This window comes from Scyliorhinus canicula, chromosome 7, assembly GCF_902713615.1.
Source record: "Scyliorhinus canicula chromosome 7, sScyCan1.1, whole genome shotgun sequence".
In the NCBI taxonomy this organism is placed as follows: Eukaryota; Metazoa; Chordata; class Chondrichthyes; order Carcharhiniformes; family Scyliorhinidae; genus Scyliorhinus; species Scyliorhinus canicula.
In genome coordinates this window covers 156,975,499-157,003,479 of record NC_052152.1, presented here as the reverse complement: position 1 = coordinate 157,003,479, position 27,981 = coordinate 156,975,499, and the positions used below count along the sequence as shown (strand labels likewise).

At 46.8% G+C, this 27,981-nt stretch overlaps 1 protein-coding gene across 3 annotated transcripts in view; it reads right to left on the bottom strand.

Moving 5' to 3' along the window:
* nfatc2a (nuclear factor of activated T cells 2a) overlaps positions 1-27,981 on the bottom strand; it is a 212,838-nt gene that overhangs the window by 93,605 nt on the left and 91,252 nt on the right. For all 3 annotated transcript variants that reach the window (XM_038803128.1, XM_038803126.1, XM_038803127.1), the window contains exons 5-6: positions 6,062-6,234; positions 148-288 (exon numbers count right to left, since the gene is read on the bottom strand). In XM_038803128.1, the coding sequence (XP_038659056.1) occupies positions 148-288; positions 6,062-6,234 (314 nt within the window). The remainder of the gene's footprint in view (positions 1-147; positions 289-6,061; positions 6,235-27,981) is intronic.

Below are 27,981 nucleotides of genomic sequence, written 5' to 3'. Positions count from 1 at the left end.
TGGCCCTGACATGGAACAAAGGTTGCATCCAGTTCATTGGCATGCCATCCATCAATTAATAACCGACAGGACACAAAACGAAGAAAGACCTCCCATCTCATCAACAATACAATTCACTTCCAGTTTCAATTGACAAACATGACTCACCTTGAGTCTTCTCAGTGAAAAGAACCTTTGACTCGGTCGTAAAGTTTTGACCAGTGAGGATCATCCGTTGTCCACCCGTAACAAAACAGTTGTCTGTGCTCTGCTTTTCCACCATTGGCAATTCATGTGCAGATCTCTGAGCTGAAGCAATAAAACAAACCATACTCAATACAGAAAGACACTGCTGATAATTCAAAAATACACTGGACTGTTCCAGCAGATTCCAATTCTTTGTCCATACCATTTGTGCCTAGAACATTGAAGACGCTCATGCATCAATATTGCACCTGATAAATCAACGTGGTTAGTTGTGGCGAACAAACCCAGTCTACAGGTTCATAATGAAACATGGTTTTCAGCCTGGATTTTCATATAGGCATGGTGTAAATAACATGGTGACCCTCAAAAAAGGTTGAAAAGACTTTCCACAAAATGATGTGGGCACTAAAGATGCATTTATGTAGCACCTTTCAACTCTTTGTCTCAAGCCAAAATGCTTCACAGCCCATTATTGAAGTACTGTTGAAGTGTAATATAGAAAATGCAGACTGAGTGATCAGATATTTAACATAACGAAAGATTTGTTCTTTTCTTGCAAGCAAGACACTGCAGATGATTTAGTCTCCAAGAAATACTGCAGCTCATAGCTGGGCTGTTTTTTTAGAAGTGCAATTTGTACAAGGTAGCTCAGTTTTATAAAATGTGTCTTTGTATGACAGTAATTCACCTACAACTTTAAACACACTCAAATTACTGATGCTAGTCACACTGGAATCATGAAACTATGCAAAAGGTATGATTATTCAACACTCGTGAGAGATACTGCAAAAAAAAGCCTTATTTTGTGAATTGTATTTCCCTTTACATTTAAGCTAAGCTGAGGGACCAATACAATTGACAGAAGGACCTCAACAAAGAAATTGAAGTTGAGCAAATATTCAATTGTTTCAGTTACCTGTGTGGCCCTTCATCCCTTTCTCCATGGCCAGAATAAAATCAACACCTTTCCAGAAGCCTGCCACAAGTTCACTTGATGGAGGATTCCATTAACAACTACTGATCTTCTTGTGCTATTTTCATCAGTACCTTAGTACAACAGGTCGTTTGCCAATGCCAATGTACTTTTTGAATTCTACTTTATAAATTTAACATAGAACATCATAGCATCATAGAAACATATTTGTTTAACAAACCAAAAATAACCTGATCAAGTGAGTGAAGGATGGACTTTGTGCGAGAAATACAAACAATGAATTTAAATAGAAGAGAGTTGACAGTTCTCTCTGAGGTGATTTCAGCACAAGACATTTTCTATAGAAGACAGGGAGGAAAATTGAAATGAACAGTCTGCAGCAGCTGGAGTTAAGCAGTGCCTATTTAATACCCTCTTGCTGGCTGCAGATGTTGCCTTTTGAATATTCTGTTGAGCAGTTGGGTCCAGTCATGGTGTTCTGTGTTAAATCAAGAACCCATCACATGCACTTCAGCAAAGAATTGTTAAAAGTGCCTTTTATTATGATGCCATGTTCAATTCAACGATGCAAAATTATAGATATACGATTTCCACATAGGCGTCACGAGGCGAACTGAGCACCATCTGCCCTCAAAACACGCTTTTTAGTCCAAAAGGAAGGTTCATTTTGCTGAAAGTTATAAAAGGTTTACACATAGTGTGCATATTTGTTGGGTCAACTTATGTCAATGATTGCATTGTTGATGTTTATTTTTTCATGATGAAATTGTTATGAAGACAGAAAATAAAGGTCATTAGTTTGTGCTGTCGAAGAGGTGTAATCGTAAAAGATGAGGCTCCTAGTACAGACATTTACATGGTGTAAACTGAAGAATCAAAGCAGATAGGGGTACGATTCAGCGAACGCTTGCGCCCGGCCGGCAGAATCCCACAAGAGGCCCAAATCGGGCTTTGCGCCACGCCGATCGCGAGTCACCCGACTCGCTATGCCCGGCGCAATCTGGATCACGCTATTACTGGGCGTGATCCAGAAAATGATATTTAAACGAGCCATTAAACGCATTTGAATACCCGGACGCCGTATGCACCCAGCATCCAGGTTTCAAAGGCTGCACCTGCGAGGCCTCTACGGGGTAGCGTTTATCATTGCTCTCCACAAACATGGACCAGGCATGATGGCACCTCAGAGGGGGGGTCTCGCAGGCCATTAGAGCCCGGGACAGAACAGGGTAGTACCCTGGCATTGCCTCGGCACCCAGGCACTGCCATTCTGGCATCCTGACAGGCCACCTGGGTATTGCTAGGTTGTCTGGGTGGCACCACCAGAGTGCCCAGGTAGCATGACCAGGATGCCTGGGGCACTGCCTGGGCTCTAGGCTTGCAGTGCCAAGGTGCCTGGATGCCAGGTTGGCACTGTCAATGGCCATTTAATAGTGGGGTCATCCTCGGCACTGCAGCCATCGAGAAGCATCCTGCCAAACGTGCCCAAAATTGACATAGAAATTTTTCAGGTGGATCATGCCCAGGGTCTTAAAATTTGGTTTTGATTTATGACAGTAAGTGGCTTTTTCTACAATAATTCCCAAAAAATTAAATTTTACCTTTGATGTTACGCAAATATTCTTAAATATGCAATCTTCGTTAAACCCAGACCTTCCTAGTCATTCTATAGGAACCTCTTAAAATGTCATAAAATCCAAAGCAATAAGATTGCATTTCAGACAGAATACATAATTCTGTGTTGCAATCCATTTAGTGATGTAGAAATTCAGAATGGCAGGTTTTTAAGCAATGCTACACAATAGTACCTGCCTGGTAACAGTGGATAGACTGTGGGTTTCCAAAACCTCAGAAAAGTGTTGAGAATGCCAGGTTGTAAGCACTTGAGCTTTAAACAGTCGATTTAACTCCCAGATGAAAGAGAGTTGGGCTCTCAAGGATAACTTAAGGTTATCCTCTATGTGGTTATAGGGCACCAGTGATTCACATTGCCATGGGTTTTTAAAAAATAAATTTAGAGTACCCAATTCATTGTTTCTAATTAAGGGGCAATTTAACATGACCAATCCACCTAGCCTGCCCATCTTTGGGTTGTGGGGGCGAAACGCACGCAAACATGGGGAGAATGTGCAAACTCCACACGGACAGTGACCCAGAGTCGGGATCGAACCTGGGAACTCGGCGCCGTGAGGCAGCAATGCTAAACACTGTGTCACAGTGCTGCCATCACATTGCCATGGCGATCAGCTTTGAGATAAGAAGTCACTGTGACACCAGGTTACAGGCTTTCCCGAAATATCACTGAGTATCATAGACAGGTTAGGTGAGGGAAAGAGAGGGTCGCTAGAGGCCAGAAGTCCCAATGGTTGACAGCACCAGAATGCAGGTGGCAGCTTGTGCTTAAACTAAAGATACCAAATGTGTGAGGAGTTAAAATGAAGCTGGAAGATTCACCTAGCTTGCAGGAGAGGGAGGATTTTCAGGAAGAATCTCACTCTGATGGACAGCTCTGGGGTTACCAAGCTGAGAATGGGAATTCTCAAGCTGAGGAAAGAAATAAACCATTGGAACTAAGAATCATTTTGGACAGCTTCTGGGAGAATTGCATGTTTACTTAAAGGATAGTGTAATGTGTAGCTGTGAAGTGTGATTTTTCCAATTGTGTTGAAAATAAGAAAGAAGTGGCGGGCAATTCTATCCTGTGGTTTAAAGTATAAGTTACCTAGAAAGATAATGTTTAGTTAAGTCTGGTTGTGTCATTCTTTCAGCTATTTACTGGAAGTTTGAATTTCTAGCCAGGGAAAGAAATGGATGGAATTTAATGCCCTCCCTGTGGTGCGATTGTTGGTGGGAGGCATTTTATTAGGCAGGAAGGTGGCAGGTGGAGATCTTGCCTCCACCCCAATTAAGAATGTGGCAGGAAGGCCATGGATTGACTTCCCACCCCACTGCCAATTGGTGCCCTACGTACAGGTGTGGAGCACACCATGCAATGAGTATGACAAGCAAACCTGTGCGGAGTTGCTTGTGGGTTCCTGGGGGTGGGTTGGTAGGGGTGGGGGTGGTCATTCAGTTCTTGATTGAGGAACTCAGAATTGGGAAGTGACAGGGGGAAGTCTCCTGAGAGACACCTCCTTCCCCTTGCTGTTGATCACGCATCCCACCCAGCGACCTGCACCCACCATCATTTCGCTGTGGGCTGACATCCAGCAACAATACTAGGCCATGTGCGGATGTCATGCCATGAGCAGCCATGTCTCCCTGGTGGCACTGCTGCTTAATAGAGCTGCCAGATTCTACTTTGCTGACAGGTCTCAGAGGGCGGGACTTCCGGCTTTGGACAAAGAATCCCAGGGAAAGCCTGATGTTGTCCGTTTAAGTGCCTGAGTGGCCCATAATAGGACTGGCCTTTCCTAAAGAGGCAATACGGAGCTCTCAACAGCTCACCAACCAGTGGGCAAGATACCCATCGCTTCCATTAAATACCGACCAATGTTTCCACTTGTGGGGGAACAAAATGGATATTATAAATATAAGACAGCAACTAATAAATCAAGTAAGAAAATCAGGAGAAACCTCTTTACCTGACAAGTGGGAGAATGTTAATGCACGACAATAAGGACCAGTTGAGGCAACTAGTATTTAAGGCTACACCTGATAAACATATGATGGGAAAAGGAATAGGATAATATGCTGAAGCACCGTTCATCTAACTCTAGGGAAAGGCTCATGTGCAGCATAAAAGGTGGCATCAAGCTTTTGGGCCAATGGTCTGTTTCTGCACTGTAATCTTGATGTAACTCAATGTAATATGATTGAGATCACAGTTTCATTACCTCAAGTAGCCTCAATCAATTGAATCTAATGTAGAAGCAGCTTACTAATATTTTTTGTAGCTAAACCAGTTATTCTGGTTTGAAACAAAAACAGAATATGCTGGACAATCTCAGCAGATGGAGAGAGGACAGAGCTAACATTTTGAGTCTGGATGATTCTTTTGTCAAAGCTAGAGAGTGCTGGAAATAGCATGAGATTCATACTGTTGTGGGGGTTGGGGGAGCATGGAACTGGATAGAGGGTGAGCAATAGGTGGAGATTAACAAAGATGGCATGGACAAAAAGACAAAGAGAAAGATGATGATAATGACCCAGAAATGTGCTGATAGTGACACCTTCTGATCTCTTCAGCACCATCAGCACCCTTCTTAGTCATTACCACCACCATTTACATTCCCTTTTTGTCCACGGCACCTTTGTCCACCTATCGTTGGCCCTGTATCCAGGCACACTGTGCCACGCCCCCCAACAACCCCCCTCCCCCAGCTGCCAAAACAGTATAAATCTGACTCTATTTCCGGTTCTCTCTAGCTTTGATGAAGAGTCATCAGACTCAAAACGTTAGCTCCTTTCTCTCTCCACAGATGCTGTCTCAGCACCTGTTGAGATCGTCCAGTATGTTCTGTTTTTGTTTCAGATTCCGGCATCCACAGCAATTTGCTTTATTCCTTCAGATTTGAAATTCAATATCACCTAACTCCCACTTCTATATTTAGTGTTTTCAACATTGATGCGGTCCCATGACTCTGGGCTATCTCACCTGAGATATACAAGTTGTGGGTGCCAACACAATGTTTTACAATAAATAATGCTTCAGCTTCATCACCAAGGCTGGTCCACATTTGGCTATAAGGGCCGGAAACCTTTGGCAGTTCGCTGACGGCAAAAATCTCTAATCTCACTGGCAGCGCACCCCCGCCCACGGGGTTTCCAGTGGCGTGGGGGTGGCTTCATGGGAATTCCCATTGGCAAAGGCAGGAGCAGAGAATTCCTGCCACCAGTGAACGGTGCACTGCCTTGAGAAACACGCAGGTGTGTGTGTATGATAAATTATTAAAAACAATTTTATGCATCTAATGGACAGGATAGTAAAAGAAAACTTACAGCATTCAATGGGGCTGGAAGCAGTCTGTAGTGAGAGAGCCCTGCCGTTGGCTTGAGGAATGTGTACCCGAAAAACAAGCCTCACTCTGGTATTCTTCCTGCCAATGTCCGTCTCCCCTTTCCTCAGTTCAATGTCAGCATTTCTCAGCTTCAAGATCCCAGCACAGTCAATCCTATGGGAAAAAAAACATACTGGGTTACACAACATGAAAATACAATTAATTCATTTGTCATAGTTATTTTTGCCTATGCAAGATTAACTTCACTAAATAACCTTCAAATTCATAGCACATCGGAGATTGTGAACAGGTTAATTGTCAACCAGATGACCATGTGCTGGCCTGCATTTCACCTATCCAAAAATAAACCATTTAGTGACAGCTCATTCATTATTAACTGCAGGGATGTAATTTTCAAGTCGAGCTTAATGGCCTGGAGATGCTATGAAGTTATGTTGTTTTCATGCCGCAAAATTCGCTAAAAACCTGCAGAATCAGTGCAAAAGATCAAGGAATTTCAGCCGCAAATTAACTCTCGAACACAAATCAGGCTTTTGATTATCTTTTGGTCTCGATGTTGGACTTGCCCACAAAACTGACAATACCATCCCATATTGAAATAATCACCGTGCCGCATTTTCGCTAATTAGACTCATTGGCGAATCATCAAGGAGGCTCTTAAAATTAAGCATTTATAAAGTGCCACAACAGCAATAGATGTGCACCTTTAAAAGCTTTTGAAATGAAAACAAAAACTGACTGCTGAACACCAACGAAACCAGTAATTGGTTCTCTCTAACTTTTTAAAAGCCATTTTCAATTATTTAAATTCAGGTTCATCACAGATGGTGGTCTAAATAGTTTTATCAAACCTGGTGGGTTTAATTACGAGCCGGGGGGGGGATATTGGCGGAAGGGCGAAAAACTGGTTTTACGCCGGCATGAAATTCCAGCTGGATCTTCCACTGGTACATGCCATGGCAGATGGGAAAGCAGCTGGATGCCAGTGTGAAATTCACAATGCGATGCCGATGAAGGTCCGACAAGGCATGCCCGATTCTCAGTGGCGCCGGGGGGAAACACACCAGTGCGAAACACATCTGGAACAACGTGGTGTGCAGCTGTCAGGAACACACCTGAACAATGCCTGTGACTGCCTCCAGAGTTCAGGATGGAGGCTGCCGGCAACCCTGGACTCCAGGACACCATAGTAGTGGGTGCAGGGAATATCTGCAGGTGGTCATTCTAGATTCGCTGTCCTGGAGGGTGGTCCACCTTCCAGACTCAGATGTTCCTCTATCTTCATTTTCAGGAGGTCCACCTTCTTTCTTCAAAGGTGTCATGAGAGAGTAGCTTTAAGAAATGGGTGTTTAAGAAATGTACCTTTAAGAAATGGGTGTTTATCAGTGATGTCAGAGTGTGGGTGGAGCTGGGCTGTTTGTCGGCTTTTTACTTTCATTTCAGGCTGTTTGCTGCAGGGTGTGTGCTAGTTTCATTTTCAGAGCTGGATAGCTGCAGTCACAGTCAGAAGGTGTATGAGTCTCTCACTCTGTAATCGAAAGACTGTAAATCGATCCTTTGGTGATTTAAAACTAATAACTGCTCTCAGTAGTGACTTTAACCTGATGTGCTTCTGTTTAAAGGTTTTTTAAAGTATTATGTATGTTAAAAGGACAGCTTAAGGATTATTTAGTGTTGTATTCGTTGGGGGTTGTATTTGAATTGATGGTTGCTAGGTTAACTTGAGTTCATAGAATAAACATTGTTTTGCTTTTAAAAATACTTCCCCGTTTCTGCTGTACCACACCTGTAGAGTGGGCCCTGTGCTCCCCATACCACAATCTATTAAAAGTTGTGGGTCTGGTGAACTCCATGATACACTTTGGGGTTCTCTAAACCCTGGCCCATATCATAGGGGATCAGTGAATATGAGCGTCTTTTCAATATGGCGCCTGGATAAGATGGAAGACTACGCTCCGACAGGGCTGCCCCACCACGGAATGAGGTGCAAAGACACTCAGTTGCATAATTAATGAGGCCTGGGCCGAAGGATTTCGCGTGTTTTCCCGCCGGCGTCCGCAGCAGGGAACACTCCATATTCCCGCCCCACCACGGGAATTAGTCCCAGTATGGGAGAATTCCACTTGTTGGCTGTTGCTTTGGCCAATATAGTAACAGCAGCAGCACAAAATATTTATTAATTGGTGGCGAAGTGCTTTGGAACATTCTGAAGACACGAATGGCATATTCTAAATACAAGTTTAACTTTCTTTACTTCAGCTTTATCTATGAAGTATTAAAAGCCATGTAAAAAACTATCAAACTTTCCCCGTGAATTCAAATATTGGGGCCTGCATGCCAAAGGGATTACCAGCTGCCCTGCAGCCATTTAACAGCTAGGTGACCATCAATAGACCGGTGGCGGGATTCCCACCCCTCAGGGTCAGCAAGTTCAGGCCAGGCTTTCCAACACTTTAGCATAAAAGCCTGTGGCGTAGAATCAGAATGCAGGTCAGTCAGTGTTTGGGGGTGCTGGTTGGACCCAATGAGAATGTTAGGGGGCTGGGGTTTGAGAGGCCAATGTTGTGGGGTGGGCAGCATGGTGCGGGAGAGGTAAAACCGTGATGGGGCCCTCCGATAGGTGCAGGGGGCCCATTAAGGAAGGACCTCTGTCCACTGCCAACTCGCACAGAGAAACCTGGGGCTAGCCATTTGGCTTAGGCCTCTTCTGACGCTGCTTACATCCTGCTACTGGCAGGATGAGGCCCTTAAGTGGGAACTAATTGCTCATTTAAGGCCCTCAGTTGGTCCACTGGTAGGAAGGCTGCCCCGACCACTGGGTAAATTGTGGTGGGGGCAGGGGCAGGCAGCTTGGCAGTGGGCAGCCCACGCATTGGATTTAATGAGACCCCCCCCCCCATCCCCTCCGCTATTTCTTTCAAACCCACAGGTGGGAGTGTGCAAATTCCAACCTATTAAATTTGTTTCTCTCCACAGATGCTGCCTAATCTATGAGTGTTCCCCAGCATTTTTTGCTATTAAAAATAATGGGAGAGGCTTAAAATAGAGTGTAGGATGGTTAGGGTGTGGGCAGCTCTGGTCCCCCAGCCGTGTGTTCCTTGGTGGTGCGCCATTCGCTCACAGCGGGATTCTCTCTTCCTGCCACTTGTCAATGGGATTTCCTACTGGAGATACCCTACTCCGCCAAGAAACCCACGGGCAGGGGTGCGCTGCCAGTGGCAAAAGAGAATCCCAATGGCCCGGAATTCTGGCATGGTCTTTTCTTTTCCATGATTTTGCTTATGTTCTCATGAAGGAAAGATCATTTGACTGGGAATGACAATGTGTCAACTCCTCCATAATTTCAATACCTATAATGTGCAATCAACACAAGTAAATTGAAGCAAAATATTATCTTTTTCCCCAGGGCAGAGTGCGCTATCTAATAGTGCAGATTATTCTTCCTTCGGGTCGTCTTTCAACTTGTGGCCCGGGTATCTGCTTGATCTCTACTTATAGAAGAAGCTTGATATTCATTTCCATTCATTGAATGGGAGCTGCACGATTTTCCTGTGTCTCCCAAAGGCCACTGGCAAACCCTGTTGGGTTTGTCAGCAGGGAGCTCTTTTATTTTCATGCATTCTGTGTCTGATAGAAGGCCCTGGTAATGGAAGCGACAGGCTGCTCAAGTCCACCACCTGTCACTGCCCCCCCCCCCCCCCCCCCCCCCCCCCGCCCCCTCATGAAATCCTATCCTGTCTACGCTCACCATTAACCTGGGGTCCCTTTGCAATCATAGGCCTCTGATGGGGCATTGCGGGTAGCTGCGACAGCCCCCACTGCCGCTGGCGTCAACGAGGAGCTGTCGGCCAGTCAGATGCCGGGAGCTCTCAGCGGGCAAGATTTCTACAGCTAGGGTCCTGTACCCCAGCTCAAGCCTGATGGTGGCCAGTTAAGTGCCTGAAGGGCAGTTAATTTCACTGAAGCCCCACAAAACTGATGTGGTATCCCCACTGGTTCTCCAATAGTTGACAAGACTCTGTCCGACCAATTAAATCCCGTCCCATGAAGCTGTTAAATTTTATGAAAATCTAACTCTTTACAGGTGTTGGCAACCTGCTGCGTTTTTTCAGCACCTATAGGGAGTTGGGCCACTAGGGTTGGACAATTAATGCCAATCTTGAAAATGACACCCACATCGCAAGAATGAACAATAGCCTCAATAACTTTTCATAAACCGAATGATTCATATTTGGATCATTGAAAACTTTGTGGAAAGAAAATTCCAAATTAACCAGACGTGAATGTGAACAACTGCTCTGAATCTCTAAAAGGTGTTAAGTGTTTAGTAGCATTGTTAAAGACGTGGACCAGCCATACTCTGGACTGACACCGAGCCAGAGTATTCAGGCAGTAAAACTGCTTCTTGCAAAGAGATTTGGTCCCTCTATAGGAGCGCGATTCTCCGCTCCCCACGCCGCGTGGGAAAATCGCGGGAGGGCCCCCCGACTAATTTCACAACCCCCGGCGCCCCCCGCGATTCTCCCACCCCCCGCTCGGAAGAATCGGCGCTCGCCGTTATTCACGGCGACCAGCGATTCTCCGACCCACATGGGCCAAGCGGCCTGCCGTTCGCGACCGGTTCACGATGGCGGCAACCAATCCTGGTCGCTGCCGTCATGAAAACTCCGTGAGATGCCCTTTGGGGCTTCTAGGGGGCCTGGTGGGGAATGAGCACCACGACTATGCTCAGGAGGGGACAGGCCCGCGATCGGTGCCCACCAATCGTCGGGCCAGCGTCTCAATCAAACGCCCGTCTTGCGGGGCGGCTGAGGGGAAAGACGGCCACCGCGCATGCGCGGGTTCGAGCTGTCAGCCGCCGTGACGTCAGCCGCGCTGGCGCAGGTTGGAGCCGGCCAACCTGCGCATGCGCGGCTGACGTCACATAGGCGCCGCCGTCGCTTCACTCTCGGCGCGCGGAGAATTGTAAAGGCTGCTGTGGGACAGGCCGTGACCCACGGCAGCCTTCACGGTCACTTCCGGGGCTGATTCTACCCCCCGGGCGGGGCTAGGAGCGCGGCCCCATGCATCACGGCGGCGCGGCCTTGACGACGGTCGTCAAGTCAAGCGTCATGGCGGCTGACGCGGCCGATGACGTCAGCCGCGCATGCGCAGGTTGGACAACGCCAACCCGCGCATGCGCAGTTGCCGTCTTTCTCCTCAGCTGCCCGGCAAGACGTGGCGGCTTGATCTTGCCGGGTGGCGTAGGGGAAAGAGTGCGTCTGTTTTGGACGCTGGCCCGACGATCGGTGGGCACCGATCGCGGGCCTGTCCCCTCCCGAGCACAGTCGTGGTGCTCCCCTGCCAATCGGGCCTCTAGATGCCCCAAACAGGCATCTGGTGCCCACTTCACAACGGCAGTGAGCAGGTGCGTTTGCTGCCATGTTGAAACGGGCGTGAAGGCCCGGCCGCTCGGCCCATCGGCCTCGGAGAATCGCCGATCGCCGTAAAAAACGGCGAGCGGTGATTCGTGGCGTGGGTCGGGCGTGGGGGGGGGGAGAATAGCGGGAGGGTGTGAAAATTGTCGGGAGGCCCTCCCGCTATTCTCCCACCCGGCGTGGGGGGCGGAGAATTGCGCCCTAGGTTTCTCTTCTCCCCGTGAGAAGAAATGAAAAACTGCACTTCAACTTGGTGAAAGCAATCCACATGTGAAGTTGGGTCTTTGAATTCTTGTATCACAGGCATATTCAGGGAATACTTCAAAAGTCTTTGCCTCTACTGAGAAAACCAATGATTCTGCTCTTAATTTCAAGCTAGCCACAAGTGAGCATTTTATTTTTAATTTAAAAAGAAGAATTGAATAAATGAACATTTAATACACTCGACTAACTCAGTGCGAACCTCAAAATATTCTGGTCTGTGGCTCAGTTACGATACGGGACAGGGCATCTCTCAATTCTCTCTAGCAAATAAAATCTTAACTGGCAAAGTGGAGATATCAGTATCTCCCCATCTCCAACAACCCAAGCAATTTGTCCATCTCTGCTGCTTGTCATTCAGGTTTTCAGCATCATTTCACCTAATTATGTCTAATGAGAAGGGATCATCATCATATAAATTGGCGCATCATTACAAGGAAATAAAAATATTTACTTCTTGGGATGATTGATTCAATTAAAAGCATTCTAAAACATCAAGAGGGCATTCAAATAAATTAAATGCCAAAGTTGCAGACTAACAATTTTCACAGCAATCTTAATTTTTCATTGATTTGGTTTTGGTGGAAAATCATGATATTTTATTCCACTCATTAGGGCTGATAGTTCTATTTTTCATGCTTCACAAATGCTCAGCAATAATATCCAATGTCTCTTCATACTTCTCATTTTTTTTTGTCTGCCTTTATGAAAGCAAATTTAGCCATCCAAAAGCATGGTTATGGAACTAGATCAGACATGACAAACTACTTTACTATTATGCTCTACTGAACAGTCCACCAGCAAAGCTAGAGGCCCGCCCAGCTGGGGCTCCTTAGCGGCAGACCCAGACCGGCAGTTCCCGATCGTTCTGGGTTGGGACGTTTGTTTTGTGTGTCGCAGTAGTGACTTTATTTTCAATTTAAAACAAACCAGTTTGTCCTTTTACTCCAACCTGCCTGGAATTATTACATTGGCGACGAGGATCAAGCATGGTATTCTGGGCAGTCTTTGCAAAACTCCCCGATGACAATTCCATTAAGAAACAAAGCAAAAAGGAAAGCCCAGAAATGCTCTCGTTTGGGAAACTCGAGCCTGGTGATGTGGATGTGGAGGACTGGCCCCAGTATGCTGAATGTATGTGCAACTTTTTCCACAACCAATGGCATGGAAAGGGATGACAGACATTAAGTAATCCTTTTGACAGCATGCGGGGTCCCGACGTTCATCATTATTAAGAATTTAACTTATCCTGCAGCCCCTGACACTAATACGTTCAATGAGCTTGTGGGTCTAGTCAAGAACCATTATGTTCCAAAGGCATCCATAATCCTTCAGCGTTACCAATTCAACATGGCTGGGAGGACCCCTGGGGAACCTGTGACAGAGTTACTGGCTAGATTAATGAAGCTGGCCGAATACTGTGAGTTTGACCCATCTCTGAGCTAGATTCTGCATGACCAGCTAGTGTGTGGGATCAATAATTATGGGCAGCATGGTAGCATTGTGGATAGCACAATCGCTTCACAGCTCCAGGGTCCCAGGTTCGATTCCGGCTTGGATCACTGTCTGTGCGGAGTCTTCACATCCTCCCCGTGTGTGCGTGGGTTTCCTCCGGGTGCTCCGGTTTCCTCCCACAGTCCAAAGATGTGCAGGTCAGGTGGATTGGCCATGATAAATTGCCCTTAGTGTCCAAAATTGCCCTTAGTGTTGGGTGGGGTTACTGGGTTATGGGGATAGGGTGTAGGTGTTAGCCTTGGGTAGGGTGCTCTTTCCAGGAGCCGGTGCAGACTCGATGGGCCGAATGGCCTCCTTCTGCACAGTAAATTTGTATGAAATAATGCCGCGATACAAAAATATTTGTTGGCAAAACTCACTTTAGACCTCAGAAGGGCTATTGAATTAGCTCTATCCTTGGAGAATGCCGAGAAAGTTGCCCAAGAACTCCAAGGGATGATGGAATGTAGCGTTCTGAGACTTGGGAGGGGGAGGGGACAACCCCATTTAGAAAAGCCAGTATTCCCAGTGAAGGCTCCCACTTGCCATACCCACCATCAACTCAACACTCAACCAGGGCATTCTGGCATCTCACAAAATGGCCAGATAACCCTAGAAGTATCAGGGAAGCTTCCCTGGAGGACTATAAGTGTCAGCCGCAAGGCTGCTGTAAGTGTGGCCAAAGGACTGCCAGAATCAGCAGTAGAGGTGCCACCCAGGCCAGAAGCCAAAGCCATGTCAGGCCCGGGTCTTGCAAATCTAGCAGCCCATACAGGGCAAAACGATACAGTTAAACTGCACCATCACTCCTAAGGCCCTCTACTGGGACACATCCTCCCTGTGTATGCATGGGTATCTTCCGGGTGCTCCAGTTTCCTCTCACAATCCAAAGGTGTGCAAATTAGGTGGATTGGCCAAAGGTTAGGTGAGGTTACGGGATAGGGCGGTTTAGTAGGCCTTGGCAGGATGCTCTTTCAGAGGGTCGGTGCAGATTCAATGGGTCAAATTGGTCCTTCTGCACTGTAAGGATTCAATGATTCTATGATTCTAAGGTTTCCCCGATCAAAATAACACTCTTGATCAACGGCCATTCCCTACAAATGGAAGTGGATGTGGGAGCTGCCATCTCCATCATTGGGGAATAGACCTGTAAGTCACCAGGACCAGGGTGGCCACATATACAGATTAACCTTTGAAGATTATGGGGATGACTATGACCCTGGTTACTGTGGGCAGCAGACAGCCTGACTCACACATACAATTATCCAAGGACCAGGGCCCAACCTCTTGGACAATGGGTCCATCTGGAGTGGCTACACATTTTTAAATCAGGAACCGGAGAAGTGTATGAGGTCATTGACAAATAGACAGAGATATTCCAAATGGCCTTGGCAGAGTAAAGGGAACAAGGGATGGTATGGATGCCTGCTCAAATATTTAATGGCACAGACAGTTCCATACGCTTTACTTACCAAAGTAGAGACTGAACTTGAGCGGTTAGAGATCCTGGGGATAATAAGACCAGTGCAGTTTGCAGAATGGGCTGCACCTGTAATCCTCATCATCAAATCCAAAAAGTCTGTCCACCTTTGTGGGGACTATAAACTAATGGTTAATAAAGGCTTACATTTAGATCAGTACCCCATGCAAAGCATAGATCTATAGGCCAAACTGGCAGGGATCATACTAGATATGAGCCATGCCTACCTCCAGCTAGAATGAGTGGCCTAGAAAGTACGATTAACATCCATAACGGTTTATACAAATAACAACACCTATCCTTCGGAGTTGCATCATCATTTTTCAAAGTGCGATGGAGAACATTCTCCAAGGTGAAACATTCTGTAAGATGACAGACTAATCAGAGGAGCCACAGAAAAAGAACACCTAGCAAACCTGGAGGAGGTTTTAAGAAGTTTTTTCTGAAGCAGGTGTCCGTCTTAAATGAGAAAAATGTGTACTCCAGACAGGTGAAGTGATCTACCTAGGATACCGAGTCGATATAAAAGGCCTGCACCCTATGAATGATGAAATTAAGGCCATCAAATATGCACTGATCCTGTGAAATACAATAAGAATTAAAATCTTCCCTAGGCCTCGAAAACTACTGCAGGAAATTTATCCCAAACTTGGACACTTTATTGTCATCCCAGTACACTCTGATAAGAAACACCAGATTTGTCATGGCAGGCACAGCAGGATGAAGCCTTCGGGAAGGTGAAGTAGCAGTTACAATCATCAAGCATCCTGGCTCATTACGACCACAAAAGAGAGAACTGGTATTAACATGCAATGCTTTTCCATGTGGGATAAGGGCAGTCTACTCACATCGAAGGGACAATGGTTCAGGGACCTATAGCATATGCATCAAAAACCTTGGCGGACACAGAAAGTCGCTATTTTCAGATCGAAAAGAGATGATTAGCTGTTATTTTAGTGGTGAAGAAATTTCACCCATATGTCTACAGCTGACATTTCACAATCTTGACAGACCATAAACCCCTGCTGGGCCTTTTCAAAAGGGATAAAGCGATTCCTCCCTATCGCCTCTCTCGGGTCCAATGTTGGACGTTATTGTTCATGGTCTATGAATACTTTGCCGAGCACTGCCCAGGAACATTGTCAACCTGGATGCCCTGAGTCACCTCCCGCTGCCCACAAGCCTGGCCTCTCTGCCGGCATTGGAAGATGTAATGATGACCTCGAACTTCTTGGATACCTTGTCAGTATCCATGAAGCTAATTCAAGCATGGACCCAAGAGGACAATTGCACTATATGATCCTCAGTGGCAGAACCCGAGAACACTCCACGGATGACATGAAGCCCTTACTCATTAGACAAGAGCTGAGTGTAGAAGGTGGCATCATCTTCTGGGGAGCCCAAGTAGTCATCCCCCACTCAGGTTAGTGCCCGATCCTGACAAATAACACACTGGACACCCGGGGTATTCAAGATGAAAATGCGTGCAAGAAGCTAACATCTGGTGTCCCTGGCGTGAAACAGACAGCTCATTGTGCCAGGAGAAGCAGAAGCTCCCATTTTTGGCCTCTTTGCACCTCTAGGAATGCCCAGGAAGACCATGGGTACGGGAGCACTTCAGGGAACCCACTCCAACAGACACTATTTCAGCAAAGACCAGGGGCGGGATTCTCCCATAAACGGTGGGGCGGGGGGTCCCGGCGGGACGGAGTGGCGTGAACCACTCCGGCGCCGGGCCGCGGAATCCTCCGCACCTTCAGGGGCTAGGCCCGCCCCGGAGTGGTTGGCGCCCCGCTGGCCGGCGGGATAGGGGCCTGGCACCACGCCAACCAGCGCCAAAGGGCCTCCAGCGGTTGGCGTGAGTCGGCGTATGCGCAGGAGCGCGTGCTGGCTTCATCTCCGCGCATGCGCATACGGATTCACTTCCGCACCGGGAATGGCGGATGGCCACGGCCTCCAGTGCAGAATGAATAGAGTGCCCCCCACGGCACAGGCATGCCCACGGATCAATGGGCCCCGACCGCGGGCCAGGTCACCGTGGGGTCACCTCCCGGGGCAGATCCCCCTGCGACCTCCCAAGAACCCCGGAGCCCGCCCGCGCTGCCAGGTCCCGCTGGTAAGGGACCAACTTTAATTTACTCCAGTGGGACCGGCAGAGAATGGGAGGGACTACGGCCCATCGCTGGCCGGAGAATACGGACAGCCCCGGGGCCCATTGAGTCACGCTGGACCCCATCATTCTCCGAGGCAGGTGGCGCGGCTCACGCCGGGCCGGTTTTTGGGGGGGGGGAGAATTGGGAGGACGGCGGGGGCGAGAATCATGTCGACTGCCAGCGATTCTCCCACCCGGCGGGGGGGGTCGAAGAATCCCGCCCCACGTCTTTGACATCTGTTGCGCCTACCTCCGGCAAGGGTATTCAGCCTCTGGGGCACCCGAGAGTCGTTCCACCTGACAATGAAGATTCAGAGTCCGAAGGAAAACAATCCTCTGCCGAAGATTGGCACCGAAGACGAGCCTCCATCTGTGGCCCGAGGCATTCCATAAGGAAGTGATAATCCCCAGTCTGATTCACGCGCCCCCGATCCAGCTCCACCTGCCGCTGACTCGAGGCCTTGTGCCAACTGACAGAAAAGGCCTCATCACCTTGGGATTGAGGGGGATGATTGGAACTTGAGGGAGGAAAGATGTGAAATGCCTCACGAGGGCCACAGGAGATCGCTGATTGATCTCCCCGTGGGCTTCATATAATACGGACTCCCATGGTGAGTCAGTGGAGGCCTGCCCAACTGGGACTTGTTAGCGGGACCTTTACATGTAAGTCCCAGAATCAGGCCCACAGTGCTCGATAGTTCTGAGCTGAAACATAGGTTTCAGTTAGAGTGCTGCAATAGCGGCTTTATTTTCAGTTTAAAATAAACAGGTTTGGCCTTTCACTCTGTGCCTCCTGGAATTGTTACAGGAATTAAAAGTAGTCTTGATGGGCAGGCATGAAGCATGTTGGGTAAGGTTCTTGCAACAGGTAAGTCAATTAGGTTTCAAAATGTGGCTTTCTAGACATAGAATGTGAACCAGCAAAAACACATAGGCTGGAATGTTATGCAGATCAAGGGAGCTCCAAAATGGCAGCACTCATGGTATCAAATCAATATTATGTACTGCTTGGTGTCACAATCTATCCTTTCTACATACTAGCAGCAGAAGCTCCACATATTACCTTCCAGGGTCGAATATGTGGGCATCATATTTAAATGGCACCAGATAGGCATCCACTCCTTGCCATCCAACAGCATTAGTCTGGCTCCTTGTGAGGAGTTTGTATTGCCTGGATCTGCAGTGGGCCCACCGCGCAACCCCTGGAAATGCAACCCATCACCTTCTCTTAGTCACTTTTCACCTTTCTTTCATCCCCTTGACCCTCACTCCATCAGCCTTACCTTGCCTTCAGTGAGCCTTGATCTATCCCCCTCATCATCCTTAAGCAACTGTCATTCACCCTAGAACTTCAAACGGTCACCATCAATGTATCCCCAATTATTCTTAACCGGTCATCCATAATCCTCAATTCTCCCTCAATCATCCCTTAATTGCCCTTTTTTCATGGGGTATTGGTGTCGCTGGCTGGTCAAACATTTATTGCCCATCCCTGGGGGACAGAGTCAATTACGTTGCTGTCTTCCTGAATCACAAGTAGGCCAGACCAGATAAGAACAGCAGATTTCCTTCTCTTGCCTAAAGGACATTAGTGAACCAGGTTGGTTTTTGTGACAATTGACAATGTTGTGGTGATCATCTGACTTTTAACTCCAGATTTTTATTGAATTCAAATTTCACCATTTGCTATGGTGGGAATCGAACCTGAGTCCTCAGAGCATTACTCGGTGTCTTCTGGATGAATTGTCCAGTGACAATACCACTACGCTACTGCCTTCCCGCCTGGCCTCTGCTGCAGCGCACACATATAAATGTCAGAGAAAGACAGAGTTCGGCTCAAATGGGATACCACCCATGACTGAAGAACAACATTCACTATCTAGGCACACATTTTAAGGCTGGCCCCTTGGGTGAAGTTCCAGAGATCCGAAAGAGTCAATACAGGAAAGGAGGGCTTTTATAAAAGTCTGTATTGGCATCTAGCCTTTGTGTGGGAAGCAACTATCTGCAAATTCCACTTAATTTTCTAATGATTTGCCAGCCTGCTGGGAGACGCCAGGAGGGTGTGGTGCAATGGATAATGCCTCTAATAATAGTAACCAGCACAGATGCAAACTTAGTCATTTGGGAACATTTGCCTGAAGCAACAGATACTCTTGCACAAGATTATGTAATTTCTGTCTGTGAAGATAGTAACAAATAAAGGGGATGCAGTGGCTATGGGTAGGTGGGTGTAGTAGTTATAGTGTTGCAATCCGAGATAGTATGAATAAAGGCAACTGTATACACACCAAATTGACCTTATCTATGAGTTAAGTGCTATAATAGAAATCCATTTGCGTGGACCAATGATTGTTCATGCCCACTTCGCAAATCAGACTCTTTAAAAATTACTCATAATACAAAAAATACTGAAGACCACACCAGTATTTTCTCTTGTACTGACAGATCCTCACACTGCCAAAAATAACTTTCTTGCTGAAGAAACCTTTCTTTTGTCCAGGCTGATTTTTTTTTCATTCAATGTAAACCAAAAAAAGTCTACTATCGACTAATTTATTTTCTTCCTCTGCTTGTCCATACAAGATGATTCAGGTTTGGCATCACTAATTTATACTTTTTGAGTGACTACTTTCATAAAAAAAACAGGAAAATCCGAAACCTAGAAAGATATTTTGGATTTCTTTCCGCCCCATTTTCCCCCACCCCATCTCCCTCAGGAAGCAGTATCGGCGAAATAATGATCTGATAAGATGGCCGTGACTGGAATATAAGCAACCTCTTATTTCATCCCCTTTTGATGCTTTTAATAATCTGCTATTAACTGATAAAGGTTTTGACATCTAATCAATGATTATAATACTCTAAAATATTGTTGACCTCTTGCATTTAACGCCAAATGAAAGAAGTTAAGCACTTGACCAACGTAGCTTGAGCTCTGCCATGCTTTGAAAGCTTGCTGAATTTAAAAGGCAGGTTACCCGAATGCCACGTCGTTGTGCTGTGGTTGTGCTGGATTATACTTTGTTGGCCTGTACTACTGCAGGCTAAAAACTGAAATCCCCAACACTGCCACACGGCACCTTTATCAATAAAGAGATAGCAATCCTTTTGGCTATTCATAACAGGCCACGTTTTATGCTAAATCCAATCTAAACACCACCTCCTATAAGATCTGAACTTCTCAAAGTCTCTCACTCAGAAGAAAAGAAAGAGTTTGCATTTACATGGCATTACTTTCCCTACATTACACCGGCAGTTCAAAAGTACGTTGCTGGTTGTAAAATGCTTTGGGGCATTCAAAGCTGTGAACGGTGCTGTATAAATATGAGTTATTTCATTCTTTCTTTCAGTACTTGCCTCTCGACAGCCAACTAAAGCAAATACCAAGGGAAATAATTCAGATACTTCAATTTGCCAGTTTTATAAAAAGCAGTTGTGGCAATCCAACCTAGAGTTTTATTGTGTGCTTGCCATATTCATTCAGGGGGGAAATTAATTCCAGGCATTTTAAACAGGAAATTCCCAACAACTGCCATTCACATTCCCATTGGTCGACAGCAATAGCTGGCTTGATAACAAATCGTGAAGCCATGGCCTCCTTCGTTTAAAGAGGAGATCCTTCATGGTGCAGAAGTGCTTTTCACAAAAGGGTGACGATTTTACTTTTAATAACATTGCAAATCATGAAATGAAATGAAATGGAAATTGCTTATTGTCACAAGTAGGCTTCAAATGAAGTTACTGTGAAAAGCCCCTAGTCGCCACGTTCCGGCGCCTGTTCGGCGAGGCTGGTACCGGAATTGAACCGTGCTGCTGGCCTGCCTTGGTCTGCTTTAAAAGCCAGCGATTTAGCCCAGTGTGCTAAATCATTACAGTGGCTTCAAGCCAAAAACTCATTTTTCCTTCCTAAATATTTGGTCTTTCCCTGTTATAATATTCCGCATGCGACCGAAAAAGCAGAAACTTCCTCCGCTGAACAACAAAAAATTATTAGCAGCAGGTTTAAGTGAAAGCCTCACCATCCATTAGTGCTTTTCTTCACTATCCAAATAGTTAAAGGACTGGATTTTCTGCTGTCGGGATTCTCCGTTGCACCGGCAGAGCACCCGCACTCGGGGATTTCCCAACGTCATGTGGCTGCCCACAATGAGAAATCCCACTGACCGGCTGACAGGACGGAGAATCCCATTGCCGGCGGGACGGAGAATCCCTCCCAAGATAATTAAAGCAAATTGTTAACACCCTGTGAGCAGTTATTATTTTCATATTACTGTTTATTTGGGGGGAGAGGTGAAATATTTCAGTTTAAACTCGGGATTTCGATGAACCATGCAAGGAACAGACTGGGATTTCAGAGTCCAACAGTCTGACGCGTCTGAATGAACGGCAGTTGATATTGTCATTAACTCACGGCGCCAAGGCCATAGGTTCGATCCCGACCCTGGGTCACTGTCCGTGTGGAGTTTGCACATTCTCCCCGTGTTTGCGTGGGTTTCGCCCCCACAACCCAAAAGATGTGCAGGGTAGGTGGATTGGCCACGCTAAATTGCCCCTTAATTGGAAAAAATGAATTGGGTACTCTAAATTGATAAAATATATATTGTCATTAACCTCAGGATTTCCATTATGACTGTGTATATTAATTCAGCCCCCTCACATTGCTGCACACAGCATGGCCTCGAAGCCAGTTTCTCATTTAGATCATCATTTCACACTGTTAAAACAAGTGGCTGTTCAAATAAATCATAATTAATTAATTTGATTTTGAAAGGCACTGCCCAATCCAGCATGTAGAGGGAACGGTTGCAGGGTCAATTCAGAGTTGCTGTGTGCGATTTCATGGGAAAATTTCTAATTGCTGTATCGAGGATTCCCGCAAGCCCCTCGACGGCCGTGTTGGTGAGACCCTGACCTGTATCTAACATTGATTAAGGCAACAAATGATCCCCCACGGGTTTCTCGGTGGAATCGGCTGTTCCGCTAGCCAATTTGACTGGACCCTCACTCAGCTGCTTCTCGCTAACTAGGGGGACTGGCACATAAACGCTGCCTCCGAACACACACCAGTCACCACACAGCCATGCCACCGCACAGCCATGCCACCGCATAGAACAGCCACAGCTCCAGGGATGCTGATCTGGCCAGGCAGCTGGACGCCATGGACACAAGAAGGGACATCCTTTACCCCCCCCCCCCCCCCCAACGAAGGTGTCAGATGACCAGCAACAGGACCACCAATGCCGCCTGGGCAGCAGTGGTATTCATGCGGGCAGCCTGACCAACAGGACCACCTTGTTAAGTCCTGTGCCCCAGCATACCCTGGCAGCCATCAGCTCCAGCCCTCCATGCACTGGAGCAGTGTCCGTACTTGCCACCTGCCACAGACTCCCCATGATGCACCAAGTGTTCGGCTCACAATGTCCTCTCTTTGACCCCCGCAGGAGAAGCTGGCCCATAACACATGGGAGAGAGCCCAGATGAGTAGCAGGGTGCTGGACATACAGCTCGGTGGATGACATTAGAGGACAGACATCTGGGATGCAATCTGGTGAGCACCGCACAGTTGCTGATGCACATCAGGTGGAGACAGGAACATCCAAGGGAGGCAGCAGTCGGAGGTCTGCTGGATCCAAGGACCTCAGCTGGGTCCTCGTCAGATGTCCAGCTTCTGAACCAGATTGTCTCGGAGCTGATGCAGATGCTCAGGTGCTGCCGAGAGATTTAAAGGGGGTTGTCAGCGACACTCCAGTGAGTCCATAGCCGATTGATGGTATCGGCAATGCATGGCATCGAGGCCAGTACTGCTGGGGTGGCGACTGCAGTGGAAAGCCTGCAGCTCAACATCAACATCATGACTGGTGATGTCCAGGGCATAGCTCAGTCAGTGACGACCGTGGGTGAGGGCCTTGACAGCATGTCCCAGTCTCAAGTGGGCATTGCCAAGGCAATGCAGAGCATGGCCCAGTCACTGAGGAACATGTCCCAGGCACAGGTGGATATTGCTGGGGCACTGCAGAGCATTGCCCAGTCACTGAGCGGCATCACTGAGGGGGTCGACACCATACCTAACAATGCCAACTCCATATTAGCAATGGTCTTCAGCTGTGCGGGCAGAGGCTGTTCGCAATCAGAGAGGGTGTAAAGTGACCTCCTGCATACAGCCAGGAACAGGGCACTGCACTGGATGTGTATGGTGGGACAGAGCAGCAGCTGCTGTGTAGTTACCCCTGTTATTGGCACACCAAGTTTACACGGAGTTTGGCCTGCAAGCGTCTGCCCCTTCCTACCGCCTCCCTCCCCCTGCTCAGTTGCGACCCATGACAGATGTGCCCTACACCCTGATAAGACCCATACCCCTTGGAGGCACCCCAACCCCCCCCCCACCCCCCCCCACCCCCACCCCCCCCCCCCCCCCCCTCCACCCCCTCCGAGGACTGGGGCTGCAGCTCCAGAGTTCCCTGGGCTGAATGCCCGATTCCAAAGGTGGCTACTCACCTCCTCCGATCCCCACAACAGCCATAGCGAAAGTTCCCATTTTTAAACAGGTGTGCTAATCAGCGCTGGCGTGATGTCCTGCTTGGGAGCCGTTTAGATCCCTGGAGGCCGTTAGATAGGATGACCCTCTCATAATGAGATGGAGATTGTCCTTATTTGGTGATTATTGGTTTCTTGCCACGTCTGGTGGGATCCTGCATCCGTCAAAAGGAGCATGCCAGTTAGATCGCAAACCGGTCAGTGCTAGGCGAGGTACCCGATTTGGGGCTCTCTCGCGATCTAACCAGCTCGCTCGGATTCTCACCTGGCGCATCATGCCCATTAGATTGCGCCTGCTGAGTTAGTTGATCTCAGTTTCTGCACATTTGGACAAGGGAAGAGGAAAGAAAATTAGGCAAATCTATGTCTGGATGGACTTTGTGACAAATGAGGTTGGAGGTCACCTGCAATACGCTTCACAGTCAAATTGTTTGCTGGCACTTGGGAGGCAATGTTTGAAATCAATGAAGAATAATACTGGGGTTTGTGTAAAACCAGCATTCCACTCAGTCTCATGGATTTCTGAAAGATCAGTGCTGGAACCACCGTTGTTCACAATTTACATTAACGATTTGGATTTTGGAATCAAAAATACAATTTTTGAATTTTGGGAGAAATGTCAAATTTTGAGGGGATAGGTGGGGAGGGAGAAGAGGAGGTTGGTTAGTCAATACTGTGGAGGAATGCAATAAGTTACATAAGTACATTCATGAGCTTGCAGAATGGGCAAATCATTGGAAAATGAAGTTCTACCCAGGGAGGTAATACATTTTGGAAGAAAGAATAAGAAGGTCAGTTATTATTTGGAAAGTGCGAGTCTAGGTTGGGTAGAGGAACAAAGGGTTCTTGAAGTAGAAATATGCCAATCAGTGAAAGTTATGCCACAGGTTAGCAAGGCAATTATATAAAAGCAAACCAAGCACAAAGCTTTAAGGTCCAAAGGGATAGAATTGAAAAGTAGGGAAATTATGCTATGCCTATATGGAACCTTGGTTAGAACACACTTAAATTTTGTTTCTTTAAGGGATTAAATACTTGAGGAGATTGAAAAGTTTTTAATTGATTTGCATGAATGGAAGTGATTTTTAAAAAAATGTCAATATTTCAATAGATATTTAGATGTAATAGATATTTAAACCTTTATTTTATTTCATCTCAATGTAGCCACCAATGCTTACCCATAGTGGATACAAGTCGAGCTGGCATGGAGTACATAAGGGACAATAGTGATGGGAAAATTGGTATGAGTTGGTATTAAGTTGGCACGGGGCTGTCAGGAATCATGGGGCATGGTGGGGGGCAGGGATATGGCATGGGGAGTGGGTGGGTGGCAAGGGGAGGTGAAATCCAGAGAACCTAAAATATAACAAAACAACGAGAGTGAATTTCCAAGGAATTGAGGCAGGCCTTGAACCAGCCTACCTCAGCATTCCCCCTCCTGCACCCCCTTCTCCCCCACCACTCCAACCAAAATGAAGATCACGCCATTTGGGGGAATTTCTCCTGAGGAGTTTCTCCTGGCTCATGCTACCCACCTCAGGAGTGAAACTCTGGGCCTTAGACCATTGTATGCAATTCTAGTTAACCTTAAAGAAAACCCTGAAGAGGGTAAATAGAGTGTATTGACAAGGGTGGCACATTGCATGGATATAAAGATCAGGAAAGGATTGAAACACTAATCTTATTTCACTTGAGAAAATAAGGCTGAAGGATAGCATAACACAAGTCTTTAAAGTTATTAAAGGTTTTGATGGAGTGAATAGAGAGAGAGTTTCTTCTTGTGGAGAAGAGCATAACTAAAGTCCATCAATATAACAAATCCAGTAGAGAATTCAGTAGAAACTTCTTTACTAAATAGTTGTGAGGATGGGGTACGTACTGTCACGGGGTGAGGCTGAACCGAATAATATTTCAGGAGAAATTCAACAAGTATTTGAAGGAGAAGGGAATCGATGATACAATTAGTAGCTATAAATGACAAAAGCTGGGAGGAGGCATGGAGTGGTTGGGCTGAATGGCCAGCTTCAAAGTCTCATATCCTATATAATCTTATCTGCTGAAGTAGGTTAAAATTTGCCTCCTTTTTATACAGGCTGATCACTATAGTGTGATATTAAAAGGACTGCTGAAGCCAGCGGAATCAAACTACAGCAATAGCCAGCACTTGCAGGAGACATGGGCAGAAACCGAAAACAGATTGTTCATAATTATTCATTAATAGAAGCTGCTTATAGCCTCAGTTTTCTATTGGAAAGTATGGTACTGAAAAACCTTAATCAAATTTCCTATCTCATTCTATGAACATAAATTTTCACACATCAGCTAACGAGAGATAAGAGCTCGAGCTGAAGATTTAATCAAGCAGGCAGTCTCAGGGTGTTTACAACGATACAGCTTATCTCTGGGGAGATGTGCTTTGAAACTACCCATCACTTTGGTTAAAGCCGCACAGAGAGTAACCACGCTTGCAGTACCATGTATACAAACTGCCATGGGGAGGGGTCTCTTAGACTTTCTTTCAGTCCTATCTGGAGTACATTTGAATCAGTAGAGTCTGCAAATGCTGCCACCCTATTGCTTTATTTCAATTTCAATAGGCAGAAAGCTCTTTTCTAACTGGTGTTTCATATGTGGAGTTACACTAGTCACTATAAAGTTTGTACTGTGTGGAGGAGATTGGTAGCATCTGATCTCAGACTAGTGTTGATCAAGAAACAGCTTAGCCAGTTCGACCATTCCCAGCTCCAGTATGCATTCCTCTGAGCCAGGGTTTCCCATCTAAAAGTTGGCTAGAAAGCATTCCAGTTTTCCCATTAAGACAAAACGCTCACCAACTCCCCCAGGATCTACCCGGCTTGCAATGCCTCGCAAGATTGAACGCTATCTTGTGAGATGTTGCAAAGGGAAATCATAATTGGCAGGATCAGGTTTTGGTAAATCTGCATGTTACAGCAGTATGCCTCAATCAAATGTGCAATGTACTGCACCATTGTAACCTGCTTCTGCCAATCCTCAAGGAAAACGTGTTATTTTCTGTTGCCTATCCTTATATCCTTAATTTGAGCAACATGACTGTTTTTGATAGTTACAAAATACTGCCAAATACCAACAAAAGAGATCGTTGTCTTTCCAGCTGTTGCCTGTTACCCTGATTGAAAACATTCTTTGTAGAGAACTAGTGTCAAATACAACCAGGTTCTATTTACCAGCCAGAGATTTGCAGATGGGAGAATGAAAGCAAATCAGATTGTAAAAAATCTCGCAAATTCACTCCCTAAAAATAACTATTCCCTTCCCTCATCTGAAAGCATATCATTCTCATAAATATGACCCTAATTTGTTTCAATCTAATTTTGAAACATCAGGATGTATACTATTAATGTGTCTGATCTGGCCAGCTTACATGGTTAATCAAGGTCGGGTTCTGTGACAGATTCAGTAGCATGTCTATCGTAAACCACATGCTGTCAGAGGAACAGGGTCAAGTTGCTGGGTGAGAAGGACATGAAAAGCCAGCTGCCTCCAATTCAAAGTGCCATGCTACATTGTGCTTCTTTGCATTAACAAGCACACTTTAGGCATCCAATAAAAGAAAATTCCTTTTATATACAAGAAAAATAGGGCGCGATCTTCCGGCCACGCTGCACTGGAAAAGCAGCTCGCTGTGGCGCAGTGTGGCCGGTGAAAGCCGAAGAGACCCCGCTCCCAGGATCTACCCGGCTCGCAATGCCTCGCAAGATTCAATGCTACCTCGTGAGATGATGCAAGGGGAATCACAATGGGCGGGATCAGTTTTTTGGTAAATCTGCATATTATATCATTAAGCCTTACTCTAATGTGCAGATTCACAATGTACCTGAGGCTTTGGGATTCAATCCCTTCACCTCGGGAAACTCAGGCGATTGCTATTTGGTACTGGTCCCCACAAGCAGGGATCAGACGGAACAGCCCTCGTGGGCGTCTCGAAGGGGATCGGAGGCCCCTAGTGGCATGCCCTTTGGGCAGTGTGGTGCCTTGGTACTGCTGGTGCCACCTTGGTCACCTGTAAGTGCCATCCTGGCACCCTTGCAGTGCCACCTGTGTGCCAGCCTGGCACTGCCCAGGTAGTGTTGACGGGATGGTGCCAGGTTGGCACTGCCAAGGTGCAATGCTGGCATTTTTTGCGTATGTGAGATTGGGTCAGGGTTGCCCGTTGTGTGTGTTGGGGGATGCGGGGGTTGGCCGAGGGACCCTCCCATGTTGTGTTCAGGCTGTGGGGCGGGGGAGGTTGGGGATTTTTTCGGGGCCTCGGAGACTGCGCCGCCATTTTTAAATGGTGTGCCGATCTGTCACTGCAACGGGGTGTCCGGCTAGCAGAACTCCCCATTGTGAAAAATGGGGCTGTGTGGCCTCGCCCGCGCATTCCCTGTTTAAACCCATTTTCAAAGCAAGTCGCGTTAAATAGCCATGTGTTTCTCGCACTGCGAGTGCCGGGAAACGCTCGCTCGGGGACTTTGTACCCTTTTGGGAAGATCGCGCCCAGTGAGTCTTTCTGTTAGTCAACTTAACACTTGCCATGT